The sequence below is a fragment of the Cervus canadensis genome, chromosome 23, assembly GCF_019320065.1.
Source record: "Cervus canadensis isolate Bull #8, Minnesota chromosome 23, ASM1932006v1, whole genome shotgun sequence".
In the NCBI taxonomy this organism is placed as follows: domain Eukaryota; kingdom Metazoa; phylum Chordata; class Mammalia; order Artiodactyla; family Cervidae; genus Cervus; species Cervus canadensis.
The window spans coordinates 19,503,147-19,517,340 of record NC_057408.1 but is presented as its reverse complement, the minus strand read 5'-3'; the positions used below and the strand labels follow the sequence as shown (position 1 = coordinate 19,517,340).

Genomic DNA, 14,194 nt, shown 5'->3' with positions numbered 1-14,194 from the left:
AAAAAAAAAATCCTCTGGCCATCTTAGCACCTTTTTAGATGAACCATCTTGTGGAATCATCCCCAAAACTCTTCTGCTTATATAAATCAAGAGCAATAACAGCTGGGTTTGTCTTCAGCCAAGAAAAATTTCCAAACGCTAGACCCAGACGGGCTGTCAGACGACTTAAGCCACCTCCTGAAACAGGGGAAAAAGGTCTTTTCAAGAACTCAAGAACTCCAAGATGTTTTTATTGATTTCAATTTCCAATAAAATGAATATGTCTTATCTAAATATTTTTATCACACAACTGAAACATTGAATTATTTTTTTCAGAAATAGAGTTAAATACATCAATCTAGTTACAAATTCTAATATAAAGAGTACAAAATATAATGTTATAAATTGTATTTTAAAAAAAGAAATACAAATTCTGTGGTCTTTTGCATTTTACTGCCTCAAAGCAAAATTAGCAAAGTTGAAGAATGAACATTTTCCCTCGGTCATTCCACAAAGACACGCGTACGGGGGCACCTGAACCATCGCCTGAAGTCCCGGCCTGTTGTTTTCCTTTCTCTTCCTTTCTGCTCTGCATATAAAATGTCCTGTGATTTGAACTCACGCAGGTGAGAAGCAGTGGAACAGCACACGCTACTTCAGACCTGGAGACATTTGGAAAGTGGAAAAGCAAACTTGGAGAGACCCAGCTGTTTTCTGTGCATTGTTCAGACCGCCCGGGGCGGGGCGAGGAGGGGGGCGCTTGCCTGTTTTGAAGACGGAATGTGGGTGAGGAGAAGCTTCCTGTGAAAAGCCAGGAGGCTTCTGTGCAGCTGTGACCACGCTCTAACTAGACCTGCCACCCTGCAGGCCACGCTCTGACTCCTGGTGGACAGAAGGTGCCCAAGCCCGTACCAGGTGCCAAGGAGGCAGCAGAGGCCTCCTCACCTGCGACCTGCATCCCAGAGGATGCAGCTGGGTGACAGCTCAGAGAGCGCGCACGTCCTGGGGCATCTGTGTACAACCTGGGACGGAGCGTGCAGATCTAAAGACGCTTTTGACATCCTGGGTGCAATCCAGGCTCCCTCATGTCACCAAAGTGGCCTCTGTCATTCTCAGGGCCGTTTCCCAGAGCATCTTCACGAAAAGGAGTGTCTTTCTTGGTTTAAAGGTAAGTAAGTAGCCATGGGGAGGCAGCTCTTAAAGTACCGAGTACTTCTCAAAGCCTAGGAGGCACCATCCCCTTGGCTTGAGGATCTGTACTGTGTCATAGCCCAGGGGAAACGCATCTGTCTGAGATGGCCCCAGGCCTCCCAGGAGCCAAGGAAGAGAAGAGACAGGACAGTGGACGGATGCCCAGAGAAGGTGCTGAACGGCTGAGTTTTCAGAAAATACAAATGTTCATTCTTCAAGTTAAGGAATAAGAGTGAATAACCTGAAAGACCTCTATAAGCTCATCATTTGTGTTACTTGGGCTGGACGAGAAGGAAGCGGCGTGAGCCAGAAGGAGCAGGAGTGAGACCAGCAGACCAGGAGCGCGGGGCGGGGGGAGACACAGGGAGAAGCCGCAGTGCAAGACCAAACCCTTTATTGTCCAGGTTACATCTGACGCCAACACTGCAAGATCCTGTCGAGAAACAAGGAGACGGCAGATCGGGAGAGGTAGTAGGAAGTCTGTAACAGTCAGAAGGTGACTTACAGGAGAGACCACGTGGAAATCCTCATTCAAGAAAAAGCGAATCAAACCACATTGGCTAAATAAATAAGTAAAACACAAATCATATTAAATACTATGGTCAAACTGACATCAACGCATGAGCAAACCCATACAATACTGATGATCAGTGGAAGAAAGGAACCATAGTCAGGCCCCAGACGGCTTGTCTCGGAGGCAGCGTCCTCAGAGGGCCCCTCACCCCCAGTCTGCTGAATGAAGTGAAAACCTTATTTCTGTGCTCCAGGCAGAAGCAGTATTCCAACTGGCTCGGGCTGTGTGTCCGGCCAACGGGGCCCCAGGACGCACCCCTTCCAGCAGGCTGCCCACAGAGGGGCTCCCCGGATGCCGTCTGTGGCTCCGAAGGTGCGCACATAGGCAACTCCTCCGTGCTACGTTGGGTACAGAGCTCCTTTAATAACTAAAACAGAAACAGCAGGCCCTGGACTGTCACCCTTCACTGTCAGCCAAGAAAATAAAAGCCAGAAAATGCAGAAATGATCACTGTGGGGAGACTACAGATGTGATCAAACGTAAGTTGACAGAAAGGCATTCTGATTCCCGGCGTGAACAAAGGAATGTGTCTCTGTGGCTTTGTTCAAAGTAACTTGACAGGACAGTCAATTACAGCCGCTGGTCACATCTGCACGGACATCCCTAATGACACCAACACGACAGGTCATTCTGGAACATATCTGGTGTAGGAATATCAGGAAAAAATAAGTAAAAAAGTTATATATATATATACATACACATATATGCATATATATGTGTGTGTACATACATGTATATATATTTATAGATATAAGCTAGCCAGTTACATTGCATCATTTGCAAATGCTGCAAAGTAACCTGAACCGTCAAGTAATTTAAATTCAGTAACAAGTAGAATCCAGAACCAAACATTAACTAAGAACAACAACAATGACAATAATAATAATAATAATATAATTCAACAAATCATTAGAACAGGAAAACCACACTTTAGGGTTTGTATGTGTGTGTGTTTAAACAACTCTTTGTATCAGAAGCCCATTTCTACAAAAACTGCACTAATCCATTACTGTATTAAGTAAACTGTTGCTCTCACCAGTATTAAAGGTTAGGATAATTTCTGTACATGTAAAATTATTGCTTTTTTGAAAAATATATTTAGCATGCTTGTTTTAATCCGTTTCCTGCCTTTACAAAATTTCAATTAAAAAAAAAAAAAACCTAGTAAAGCTTTTGCAAAAAATTTCACAGAACATTTTCATTCAAGGCAGCAGTAACTTGTGATAATGCATAAGATCACTATGTGCAAAAACCTGAACGTCTCAGAAACCCCACCATCACACACAGTGTCATGGCGATGGGAAAAGAAAACATTTATCTCTGCGGAATACAATTTTAACTGCATACACTGCAAGGTTTAAGATCCTTTCTTATGGGCCTTAACCCCCCGCTAAAACTTGCCTCTGTGTGACTGAGGAAGAGGTATATAAAGCCGCCCCCACCCACGGGCCTGGGGGCCTCCACACTCTGGGAACGAGGGGACTCACGAATGGAGGCCCCCAAGCCCGAGAAGAAAAGACGCCTACTTGCTGGGACAGATGGACAGGAAGGCGGGAGTGGGGGTGCGGGTGCAAGAGGGCCCCAGAGCGCCAGGACCCAGGGGTGACCTGGCCCCCCACCTGCTCCAGGGGTTCTCCCGCTGTGACTCAAAGGGTCCAGGTCAGGGGTCGGGGGGGGGGGTTCAGTGGCTAGATCATTTGTTAAGACGGGCAGTCTTCCGTTGTAAGCAGTTTGCAGAATGTAGCCCTGTTACCAGAAGGTCCTGAGAATAAACAAAGCCTGCTTTTCTTAGTGTTCAACTAGCACTCTTTCCCAAAACACAATCTAAGCCTTCCCACGGCCGTGTGTTCTCTGTCGGGTTCACTGGGCACAGATGGGAGCGGAACACAGCTGGGACAGGTGATGGGACCCCTGAAGATGGAGGACCTCGTCACCCAGCCCCCCGCCGCCCCTTCGAGCCTGCTCCCACAGCACCCGAACACCCGTCCTGCCTCTTATTTACTATTTGAGATACGCACTAAGACGCGGAGAGGCCGGGGCATCTGTCCGCACCCCACCCCCTGCCCCCCTGCCGTCGGTGCCGACGTCACCCCCACAGTCCTCCAACATCCCGCATGGCTGCTCCAGTCCATCCGACACACACGAGCATCTTTCCAGTGTCTCGAACCTGTCTTGAACGATACAGATGCTCTGTATTCCTGCCGTGCCTGCCAACACCTCGTTTACTGTAAGAAAACACGGACTACGGTTGGTGAGCACATGGATGCGTGTAGAATATCTACATATAATTCTAAGAAGAGCATCTTCGCCGATGTTTAGACACGTGACAAGAAGCCCCCCTTCAGCTTCCGCTCCGGCGGGTGGCTGCAGGAGCCGAGGTGGTGTCCGGCCGGGGGGTCTCCCACGGGGCAGCCAGGGTGGCTGTCGGGACATGCAGGGGGGCTGCGGACGAGGTCACGGCGCCGGACAGACCAAGTGTGTCTCTAGGTTCCCTTTCTGAGAGGCACTGTGTGGACAGCATCTGCGTTAGAATGGTCTCTCCCCTGGAGGAAAAAAGACAAGAGAAAAGCTCATTTCTGCCTTCCGGTTTCTAGGCGCATTTGTCTTCACTACTTTCTTAGAGTCACCCAAAGCGCAAACAATGACCATCACAGAGCCTCCGAGTCGGCCGGCAGACACACCTGGCTTTAGCTGTAACTCATGACGCACGCTTAGTTAACTTATATGCAGAGTACATCATGAGAAACGCTGGGCTGGAGGAAGCACAAGCTGGAATCAAGATTGCCGGGAGAAATATCAATAACCTCAGATATGCATATGACACCACCCTTATGGCAGAAAGTGAAGAAGAACTAAAGAGCCTCTTAATGAAAGTGAAAGAGGACAGTGAAAAAGTTGGCTTAAAACTCAACATTCAGAAAACTAAGATCATGGCATCTGGTCCCATCACTTCATGGCAAATAAATGGGGAAACAGTGGAAACAGTGGCTGATTTTATTTTTCTGGGCTCCAGAACCACTGCAGATAGTGATTGCAGCCATGAAATTAAAAGACGCTTGCTCTTGAAAGGAAAGTAATGACCAACCTAGACAGCATAATAAAAAGCAGAGACATCACTTTGCCAACAAAGGTCCATCTAGTCAAGGCTATGGTTTTTCCAGTGGTCATGTGTGGATGTGAGAGTTGGACTATAAACAGAGCTGAGCACTGAAGAATTGATGCTTTTGAACTGTGGCACTGGAGAAGACTCTTGAGAGTCCCTTGGCCTGCCAGGAGATCCAACCAGTCCATCCTAAAGAAAATCAGTCCTGAATGTTCATTGGAGGGACTGATGTTGAAGCTGAAACTCCAATACTTTGGCCACCTGATGCAGAGAGCTGACTCATCTGAAAAGACCCTGATGCTGGGAAAGATTGAGGGCAGGAGGAGAAGGGAATGACAGAGGATGAGATGGTTGGATGGCATCACCGACACAATGGACATGGGTTTGGGTGGACTCCAGGAGTTAGTGATGGACAGGGAGGCCTGGCGTGCTGCGGTTCATGGGGTCGCAAAGACTCGGACACGACTGAGCGACTGAACTGAACTGAACATGATGCACAAGCAGGAGGAGCTTGTAATGCCTTCCAAGGCAGCCTGGGCAACCCCCAGGGATCTACAGAGAGGCACCGGGCGGCTCCAGTCCGCACACAAGAACAGCAAATCCTAGGGTCTGAACCAGCTCTGGAGAAAAGGTTGAAAAGATGGACCAGAGGAGGATTCAAAAAAGCAATGCTATGGGGCCTTCCCTGGCAGTCCAGTGGTTAAGACTCGGCGCTTCCAATGCAGGGGCATGGGTTTGATCCCTGGTTAGGGAACTAAGATCCCACAAGCCATACGATGTAGCCAAAATATATTAAAAAGAAAGAAAAAACAAGGAAAATCTGAGAAAATCATGGTCAAGAGGGACTTAGGGAGTCATGACAGTTAGATGTAATGTTGTATCCTGGAGGGGATGCTGGAAAAGGGTCAAGGACATTAAGGGAAAACGGAGGAAATCTGAATCAAGTATGAATTTCAGTAAATAATAACTTTTTATTGAGTAAACTCTGGGAGATGGTGAAGGACAGGGAAGTCAGGAGTGCTGCAATCCATGGGGTCGCAGAGAGTCAGATATGACTTGGCAAGTGAACAACAGTTCTTTTTAAAGCAATGCTCTGTAGTACAGAGTAGGTTTACATGTGAATGACAATTCCAGAACAGGGTTAAATTTGAGGGCCATATAAACAAACAGTACAACACTCCCACAGATCTGTCAGGACCTGAGAGAATTCCACTCACTGCCCTAAGTAACGACTGTGCTGGAAAAACGGAAGGGGTGTTCTAAAGTCATGGGACCTGCAAGACGGAAGTGAGTGTGAAGGTGAGCCCCAGGTTTCAGACAGGCTCTCAGACGATGTCTGAAGCATTACTGTCTGAACAATGGAGCTTACAATCTGAAGACAACACAACAGGGCAAGATTAATCTCACTTAACTGCATTAACCTTCAACTAAAGTCTCCATGAAGTAAAGCCAACAGCTTGAAATTAGCATGCACACATAAAATGCAGCACTCATGTGAAATTCTAACTGCTTTCTGGCTATGCCTGCAGCAAGCCTAGCAATAAGTTCAGGAGGAAGGTCCGGTTGACATAATGAATTAAATGCTTCTCTTTAGTTAACAGTTTCAGAAAACCCCTATGGAAAGCTCTGCATTCAGATGTCCAGTCGACATCTAGTGGAAGTCAGAAAGAAACCAACAACATTTTATGCGGGGCTGGGGGCTGGGCACAATGGTATGAACAGGGGCTTATTTGAAATGTAGGAAGCAGTAACAGAATGAGAGAGGTGATAAAACTTCCTTAAGTAGATGGTAAATTTCCTGCAGCAAGCTCAAAGTGGAAGTCATTCAGTCACGTTCCACTCTTTGCAAGCCCATAGTCCATGGAACTCTCCAGGCCAGAATACTGGAGTGGGTAGCCTTTCCCTTCTCCAGGGGATCTTCCCAACCCAGGAATGGAACCGGGGTCTCCTGCATTGCAGGTGGATTCTTTACCAGCTGAGCTATGAGGGAGGCCCGCAGTAACCTGAGAAGGATACCTTGTATTTTTGCACAGCGACATCACACAGATAGAGATCCATCTCCGATGGCGTTCATTCAAGGAAGGAAATGGCCTTTGTGTTCACGACAGAAAGATGGGAGTTATTGCTGGCTGTTAGGTGACTGGCTTTGAGTGTTTCTAGGAAGTAACTGTACATAGCAAACAGACTTGCCGGGGATTCCATAAATGGGTGAATAATGTGTATGAACATGAGTGTGTAATGTGTGTGTGTGTGTCTACAGTTTTTAAACAACACAGACTTCTCCCCAGGCAGCCCCTGGATTTCCCATCCTGTGGACCAGAATTCACAAACTTGTTCTGGGAGAAGGAAAAAGGACCATTAGAGGAGAAACAGGAGGATGGCCGTGTGTCCTTAAAGGACTAAAGTTTCACACTGCAGGCTCAGAAAATTTTTAAACTACTTATTTTGGGAGGACTGCAGAATCCAACCCAAATAACCAGGGTGTTCAATTCAGTCCACAAATCTCGAGGCTGACATGCCTGCTCTTCCTGAATGAAGGGATGTGTTCAAATAGCATCTCACTTTTGAGAGAGTCGTTTTCACATCCTGACTCATTGGGACCATCACCTTACTACTCAATGCGGCAGGCCTACAGGGTTTTTTAAGAAATGAACACAATGCATCTAAGCAATCAGACGCTGTGGAAAAGGCAGTCATAGGAGAAAGCAGTCACAGAAATACTTAAACTAAGTGGACACATGATATCTGAGCACAAACGGATTGTTCTTATTCTCCCACAAAGAACGAGTCATCAGAAAATGAGAAGCCTGCTCTTAGAAAATTTGGCTTTTCTCTATGGCAGCTGTGTGATGTGTGGGTTCTTCAGTAAGACTGAAAGAAACATATCTTTCTTTAAGGCATTTCAACGTTCTAGGGATGAATACTGACTTCTGGAATTTGATGAGACCTACTTTTTCACCCCTTTTGTCTTACAAGGTAGAGGAATGCATATGTGCTCGTGTGTGAGGGTCAGTGACAGACACACACAAGTGCTGGTGTCCCCAGAACATGCAGGAGTCTTCGGGGCCCCAGACAGAAGTCAGTCTGCACACGAGGCCTGCCTTAGACACACGCGGTGATGCTAAATGCGCCACGATGTACACAGAGTGTCTTGCTGAGAAGGACCTTTCCCAAGAAGCCAACAGTACGCTGCGGCCCCTGGTGTCACAGGTCACTTCGGATAAATCACTAGTTACATTCACGACTTCGGACATTATGCTATGTTAATGGAAAAATGGATGCTGTGTTTCAAGAGCTTACATGAGTTGGATTTACATGAGTAAGAAATTGCTGAGACAAATCCTCTGAATTTGGAAATGTGATCCGTGATACAGCGAATCTAAAAGTGATACTGAAAACATACGTGTGGCCTGCTCGGTCGCTTCAGTCCTGTCTGACTCTGTGTGATGCCATGGACTGTAGCCCGCCAGGCTCCTCTGTCCACGGGATTCTCCAGGCAAGAACACTGGAGTGGGCTGCCACGCCCTTCTCCCAGGATCTCCCTGACCCGGGATCGAATCCAAGGCTCCGGCACCTCCTGCACTGCAAGCAGGTTCTTTACCCGCTGAGCCACCTGGAATGCCCACGGGAAACACATAAGGGCGCGTGCTCGGTCACATCCGCCTCTGTGTGGCCCCAGGGACATAACCCATCAGGCTCCTCTGCCCATGGGATTTCAGGCAGAATTCTGGAGTGGGCTGCCATTTTCTGCTCCAGGGGATCTTCCCCACGTCTCGTGTCCCCTGCACTGGCAGGCGGGTTCTTTACCTCTGCGCCACTGGAAACAGACACAGAGAATCAAGTCTACCAGCCACACCATTTCTCCATCGTTTGCATCAGAACCTCCGCAGCTAAAAATGAGACAAATTATGTTGTCATTTATTTTATCATTTCTCTTTATTTTGATTAATGGAATTATTTCTCCAGCTTAACTATTTCAAAATAGCATTTAGAATAGTTAAGAAATAAACTATTGATCATAGACTATAAATTCTGGCAAGGAATCCAAACAAATCAAAACACCAGATTTCATATTTCAGAAAAGACAGTCTGGTCTCTGAAATCCTGAAACCAGGGGAATGGAAGGAGAGTGGGTTAATTTTTCTTGGTTTTAGACATTACTTAATTTCTAACATTTCACAAACAATATAGTGGAAAAACACAATTTCTCCACAACATTAAAAAAAAAAAACCCTACTTTTTTCTCTAACATGCATAGCACAATGATACCAATATTCAAGCATATTATGTTCAAAAGTATTCTTTCTAATGATTAATTTTGACAATGACTCTATGGCAGAGTATTTTGAAAATGATGATATGCATGAATCCCTCCTCTTATATAAAGTTTTGCTTGGAATATTAGCTTCTCTTATGATCAGAATCATCTTCCCAATACAAGCACAAGCAGTGGGTGCCTTCCCTCCCCCGGGGCTGCAGAAGCTCACTAGTGAAGCGGGCTCCTCAGGGCCGGGGCTCAAGTCCGTTTACAAGAAATGCCAAGGAACGGGATGCCTACAGAATCGATACTATGCCCAGGAACCAACTGTTCAACACCCTACTGTCTCCTAACCCAGACCTTTAACTCCTAATGAGTCAGCAATCCTCTCCACCCCACCCATGAAAGGAACATGCTGATGAAGACACCCATCTGGGATCTCAGAGTTTCAAGTGCAAGCCTGTGTGTAGGGCTTGGTCAGCACGCGTGCAGAAAGAGATCACGGCCAAAGACACATCAAAAGGAAGCTCTTTCAGGCAGGGCGATGGGAGAGAGATGGATTGGGAATTCAGGATTAGCAGGGGCAAACTATTATGTATTATGTGTGGGGTGCATAAACAAGGTCCTATAGCACAGGGAGCTAACTATATTCAACATCCTGTAATAAACCATAATGGAACAGAAGAAAAACTAACCTGCATGTATGACCTGGTTCAAAAAAAAAAAGAGGAAACTCTTTCATTCCTCCTCAAGTAACTAAATTAACTGAATAAATCTATTCCCGCATCTGGATATTATGACATTAGGATCATCCCACATAGAAAATTCAAATATTATCTCAGCAAAGTCAGTGCAGCTGCTGTATGTGGTACAGACCCAGCGGCCGCCCAGCAGGGTGGGGTCCACCAGGAAACCAGGAACACATCATGCCGACGACCCTTTCCTCAAACTCAAATAGTTCTCCTATTCTCCCTTTAAGGTGCAAGTAGCACAGACGAAACCAGAGCACTTCCGAGCACACTGCCAGGTACTGACGAGGCAGGAAGGCGGCAAGAGAGGAAGCGGCCGAGACGCTGGGCCTCTGAGCACAGCTGTCCCTGAGGGGCGCGTCCACACGGCACCGCTACGCGTGTCTACATGTCCACACACGTGTGCACCACATACGCATGGTCCCCTCACGGCCCCAGCTGTCCAGGACGACGGCTCACTCCTAGGAAACGGACAGCCGCTATCGTGCTGGGCGTGCAGCCTCCGCCGGGCTCAGCGCACCGTCCTCAAGAACTTTCTCAGTGAGCACAGAAGCGTTGCCGCTGTCCTCACGTGACAGATGAGGACACTCAGGCGGAGTTCACCCGCCCGAGGGGAGACCTGGGTTACAGCCTCCTACTCGGCAACCCAGTACCTTAGTAACTCATATTACTGAGTCGCTTGGAGTTGAACTGGCTGATCTTGGCTGCTCCTCAACGTTGCGAGCTATGAAATATTCATATGTCCTCGACCCAGATCATTCTTGCTCTCCTCCACTTCAAACCCACATATTCACCTGCCAAGAGGCATCACCAACTTGAATTGAAGGTCGATGGGAACAGATTTTGTCTGGCTCCTCCGGCCATGTTCCAGGCGCTGGGACAGGCTCCTCTCGGGAGCTGCATAGAGCCAGAACCCGGGTCCGGTCCATCCCTTCCCTGCTCCCCGCCACATTCAATCCCCGAGTTCCTCCGCCCCCCGAACGCCCCCACACCCATCTGTTCCCCCAAGCCTCTCCTGGGTCTCTCTGGGACTCCTCGAAGCCCCTCCAGAGCCGGGCTCAGTCCACTGTCCAGAGTCTCCACAGTCTGTCCCCGACCCAGAGCAACCCGACTCACCATGGACCCAGCACTGATGACATCAGCCCCACTCAGGGTCCCCAAGTGCACTCGGGACAGATTTCCCGCATCTCAGCCCTGGGACCCACGCCTGTGTGTGTCTCCCCAGGCTCCTGTGCCAAGCTCCTGCCCACCTGCCCAGCTCTCCCCTCCAATGAGACGTCTCCTCCGCCTCTGGGGGGGGGTCTCTGCAGGGGGCACCCACCCTGCTGTGCTCCTGCCCGCCCCACACACTCTTCTCAACGCCCCAAGCCTGGGTTCCGGGACCCTCACCCCATCAGAGTGGCATCTCTAAACCACCCGCCGGACCTCAAAAACTGTAAAAGCAGGAAAGATGTTTCCCTTCACCTCTAACATCCTGATTATTCTCCACCAGGAAGGCAGAGCCTGGCACACAGGAGGGGCTCAGTTAATACTGTTAATGAGTGGACAAATGATTATCATTAAACTGCATTCCCAAATACTGTTTCAGTTACATAATTCAGCATCTATGATGTACATCTATAAAAGTGCATCCATTTTAAGTGCTACATCAAATAACTTCTACATGAATACACAGTGTTGTATGATTTTTTTTAAAAATCCCTCGATCCACAGCTTCTAAAGCCCACAGGAAAAGAATATGATTTAAATATTAATTAGTTAATGTTGGCAAAGCAAGCTCAGCATGAAAAAGAACATGATTGACCAGTATGATGAGTCCCCTTCTAGACATAAATAACTACAGAATCACTCTATGAATCTATATTGTATCTTAAATCTAAGATAGCAACTGTGGTTTTTGTAAACAATGAGCACTTCACCTAAGGAAGAACACTGAGATGTAAACCAATATCTACTATTGCTACGTTTTGCAGTTACTCTGGCAGACACGTCTCTATGAGAATTCTAAAATTCCAAAGTACTCTAAAGAAAACGGAATTTCCTTCAAGTACCAGAACATCCAGCAATTAACCAACGAAAGCTACTGTGAATGTAAGGAAGGACAAAAAGCACTTTTCAGAGGCCATAACCTTGAATATGCCACATCACGAGTGTGTGTACTCAGTCCTGTCCGACGCTGTGACCCGCCAGGCTCCTCTGTCCATGCGATTTCCCAGGCAAGAATACTGGAGTGGGCTGCCATTTCCCCAACTCTAGGGGATCTTCCTGACCCAGGGATCGAACCCAAGTTTCCTGCATTGGCAGGCCAGTTCTTGACCACTGAGCCACCCAGGAAACCCATAATTAACACAGAATGAATTTAAAACACAGTCTCAGTGATTTGCCTTGTTGATCTATTTCTCCTATGACAGAAGCCTCTTGCAGAGACTTAGCTAGAATTCGCATGCAGCTAATAAGCTGCTGTGTGTCCCTGAAGAACCTCACAGCACTGTTCAAAGACCCAGCCAGTGCTTCCCCGCCAGCCCCACCCAGTGCTCGCCTAGAAAAGCCACACCTTACGGGGATGAACAGGTCACCTGTGTCTGCAGGGACGCTCTGAACTGACTCCACTCACTCTGTCCGTGTGCAATTCTCCAACTATGGCATGGCCTCGCTGCTAATACAACCCGCAAACATCATAGTGACTCCTGTCGAAAGGGGGTTTCACTTCTGTTAAAAAGGAAAGCGTGGCCCAGTTTGAGCTGAGGTCACGTATGTCCAGAGATCTTTTAATTCAGCATTCAGATGTTATTTTTTTTCATAAATTGTGACAGCATCCTGCAATAACAGCTTTTCATTCTAAAACTATGGGTTTTATTAAGAGATGAGGCACTTACTAAAAAACTACAACAAAGGGCAAGGTATTCTGTCCATGATGTATGAAGAGAAAACTTTATAAACAACAAACAGGGATTCTGAAAACTGGATAAGAACGAAACCAAAGACGCTGATGAGGTCTGGTCGCAGGCTCTGGGGAGGGTTATTGCACACTCTTCTCTTCCTGAAAAACAGGCTGGGTTCCTCTGTACCTCTGCCACCCTGGCCGTTGTCAACGACCAGGAATCCCACACGGGAACAGCAGGGCATCAGAATGGACCTGACCGCCTGGACGGGATCCTGGATGTGTACCTTAGCGGCAAGGAAAACCTTCTTCATTTACAAAGGGGAGGTTGTGGCTACAGAATCTTCTCGGGCAACTGATGAGAAAGCATGACGGTTACAAAGAAAACGCTTGTGGGAGGACAGAGGGTGGGCTGACGTCCCGTAAAGGGACACAATGGAGAGGAGCCTGGAACCACGGGGTCCTGGTCCAGGGTCACAGGGCAGACCACTGAGGACCGCACAGGCCTCCCGACCTCAGCGCTGCATGCCGAACCCGAGGCACCCGCGCCCAGGAGGCCGCCACGCTCTGCGGACGGAACGGTTCCCATACGGAGGCCACACGTCTATGTAACTCAAGGCCTATGCACATGCACATGCGTGTATATGCATTCTGGCCGAGTTGGTGCCATGCGTTACAAAGAATAAAATCAGGACAAGGGTGAGGCCACGAGAGACCAGACTCGGCAGCAGGCTTCTTACGGAGCGATTCAGAAATGCGGTTCTGAACTAAAGACACCGCAGAGGCGGAGAGGATGGACCTGAGCCGGGCAGACAGAGGGAAGGGAGGCGGGGAGCAGCGCCTGGGTCTGGAATCTAGAGACCCGCACAGATGAACTTCTGCACAAAGCAGAAACAGCGTCCCAGGTGTAGAAGATGGACATGTGATACCAAGGGGGGTGGGATGAGCTGGGAGACTGGGACCTACAGGTATGCACTGTTGATACTATGTATACAACAGGGAGCTAATGAGAAACTGCTACACTGCCCAGAAGCCACCATGTAACCGGGCTCTGTGGTGCCCTCTGCGATGGAAATCCAGAAAGAGGGGATATACGTACGTGATTCACTTTGCAGTGCAGTAGAAACCAACACCTCAGTGTGAACCAATGACACTCTGATACAAATTTTTAAAAATACGATTCTGAAAACCGGAGGGGAAGCATAACTTGGTCTCAAGTCATAACTTCCAGGGAAAACGTCCCAAGTGGAAAAGTCTGACTTTTAGAGTTTTTCATCACCCTCAACAGGACCCAACGCAGCTGCATGGACCACCAGCTGCGTCATTCACAGCCCCGGGAGCTTCTGGGACTGTCAGTCACCCCCGGACTGCTCGGCAGGGCTGGGTTCCGATTCAGAGCAGCAAAGAGCTACTTGCACACCTGGTAAAACACAGCGTGGAACCCTGAGGACCACGGTGA

The 14,194-nt window shown here is 48.0% G+C and overlaps 1 protein-coding gene across 9 annotated transcripts in view; it reads right to left on the bottom strand.

Annotated features, from left to right (window-relative positions):
* Positions 1-209: 209 nt before the first annotated feature.
* The window catches only part of ZNF516 (zinc finger protein 516), a 99,397-nt gene continuing 85,412 nt past the window's right edge, over positions 210-14,194 (bottom strand). For 8 of the 9 annotated variants that reach the window (XM_043443671.1, XM_043443672.1, XM_043443668.1 and 5 more), the window contains one exon: positions 210-4,287. In XM_043443671.1, the coding sequence (XP_043299606.1) occupies positions 4,228-4,287 (60 nt within the window). In that variant the 3' untranslated portion in view covers positions 210-4,227. Of the gene's footprint in view, positions 4,288-5,234; positions 13,918-14,194 lie in introns of those variants that run through there. The other variant, XM_043443674.1, reaches the window with a different exon arrangement.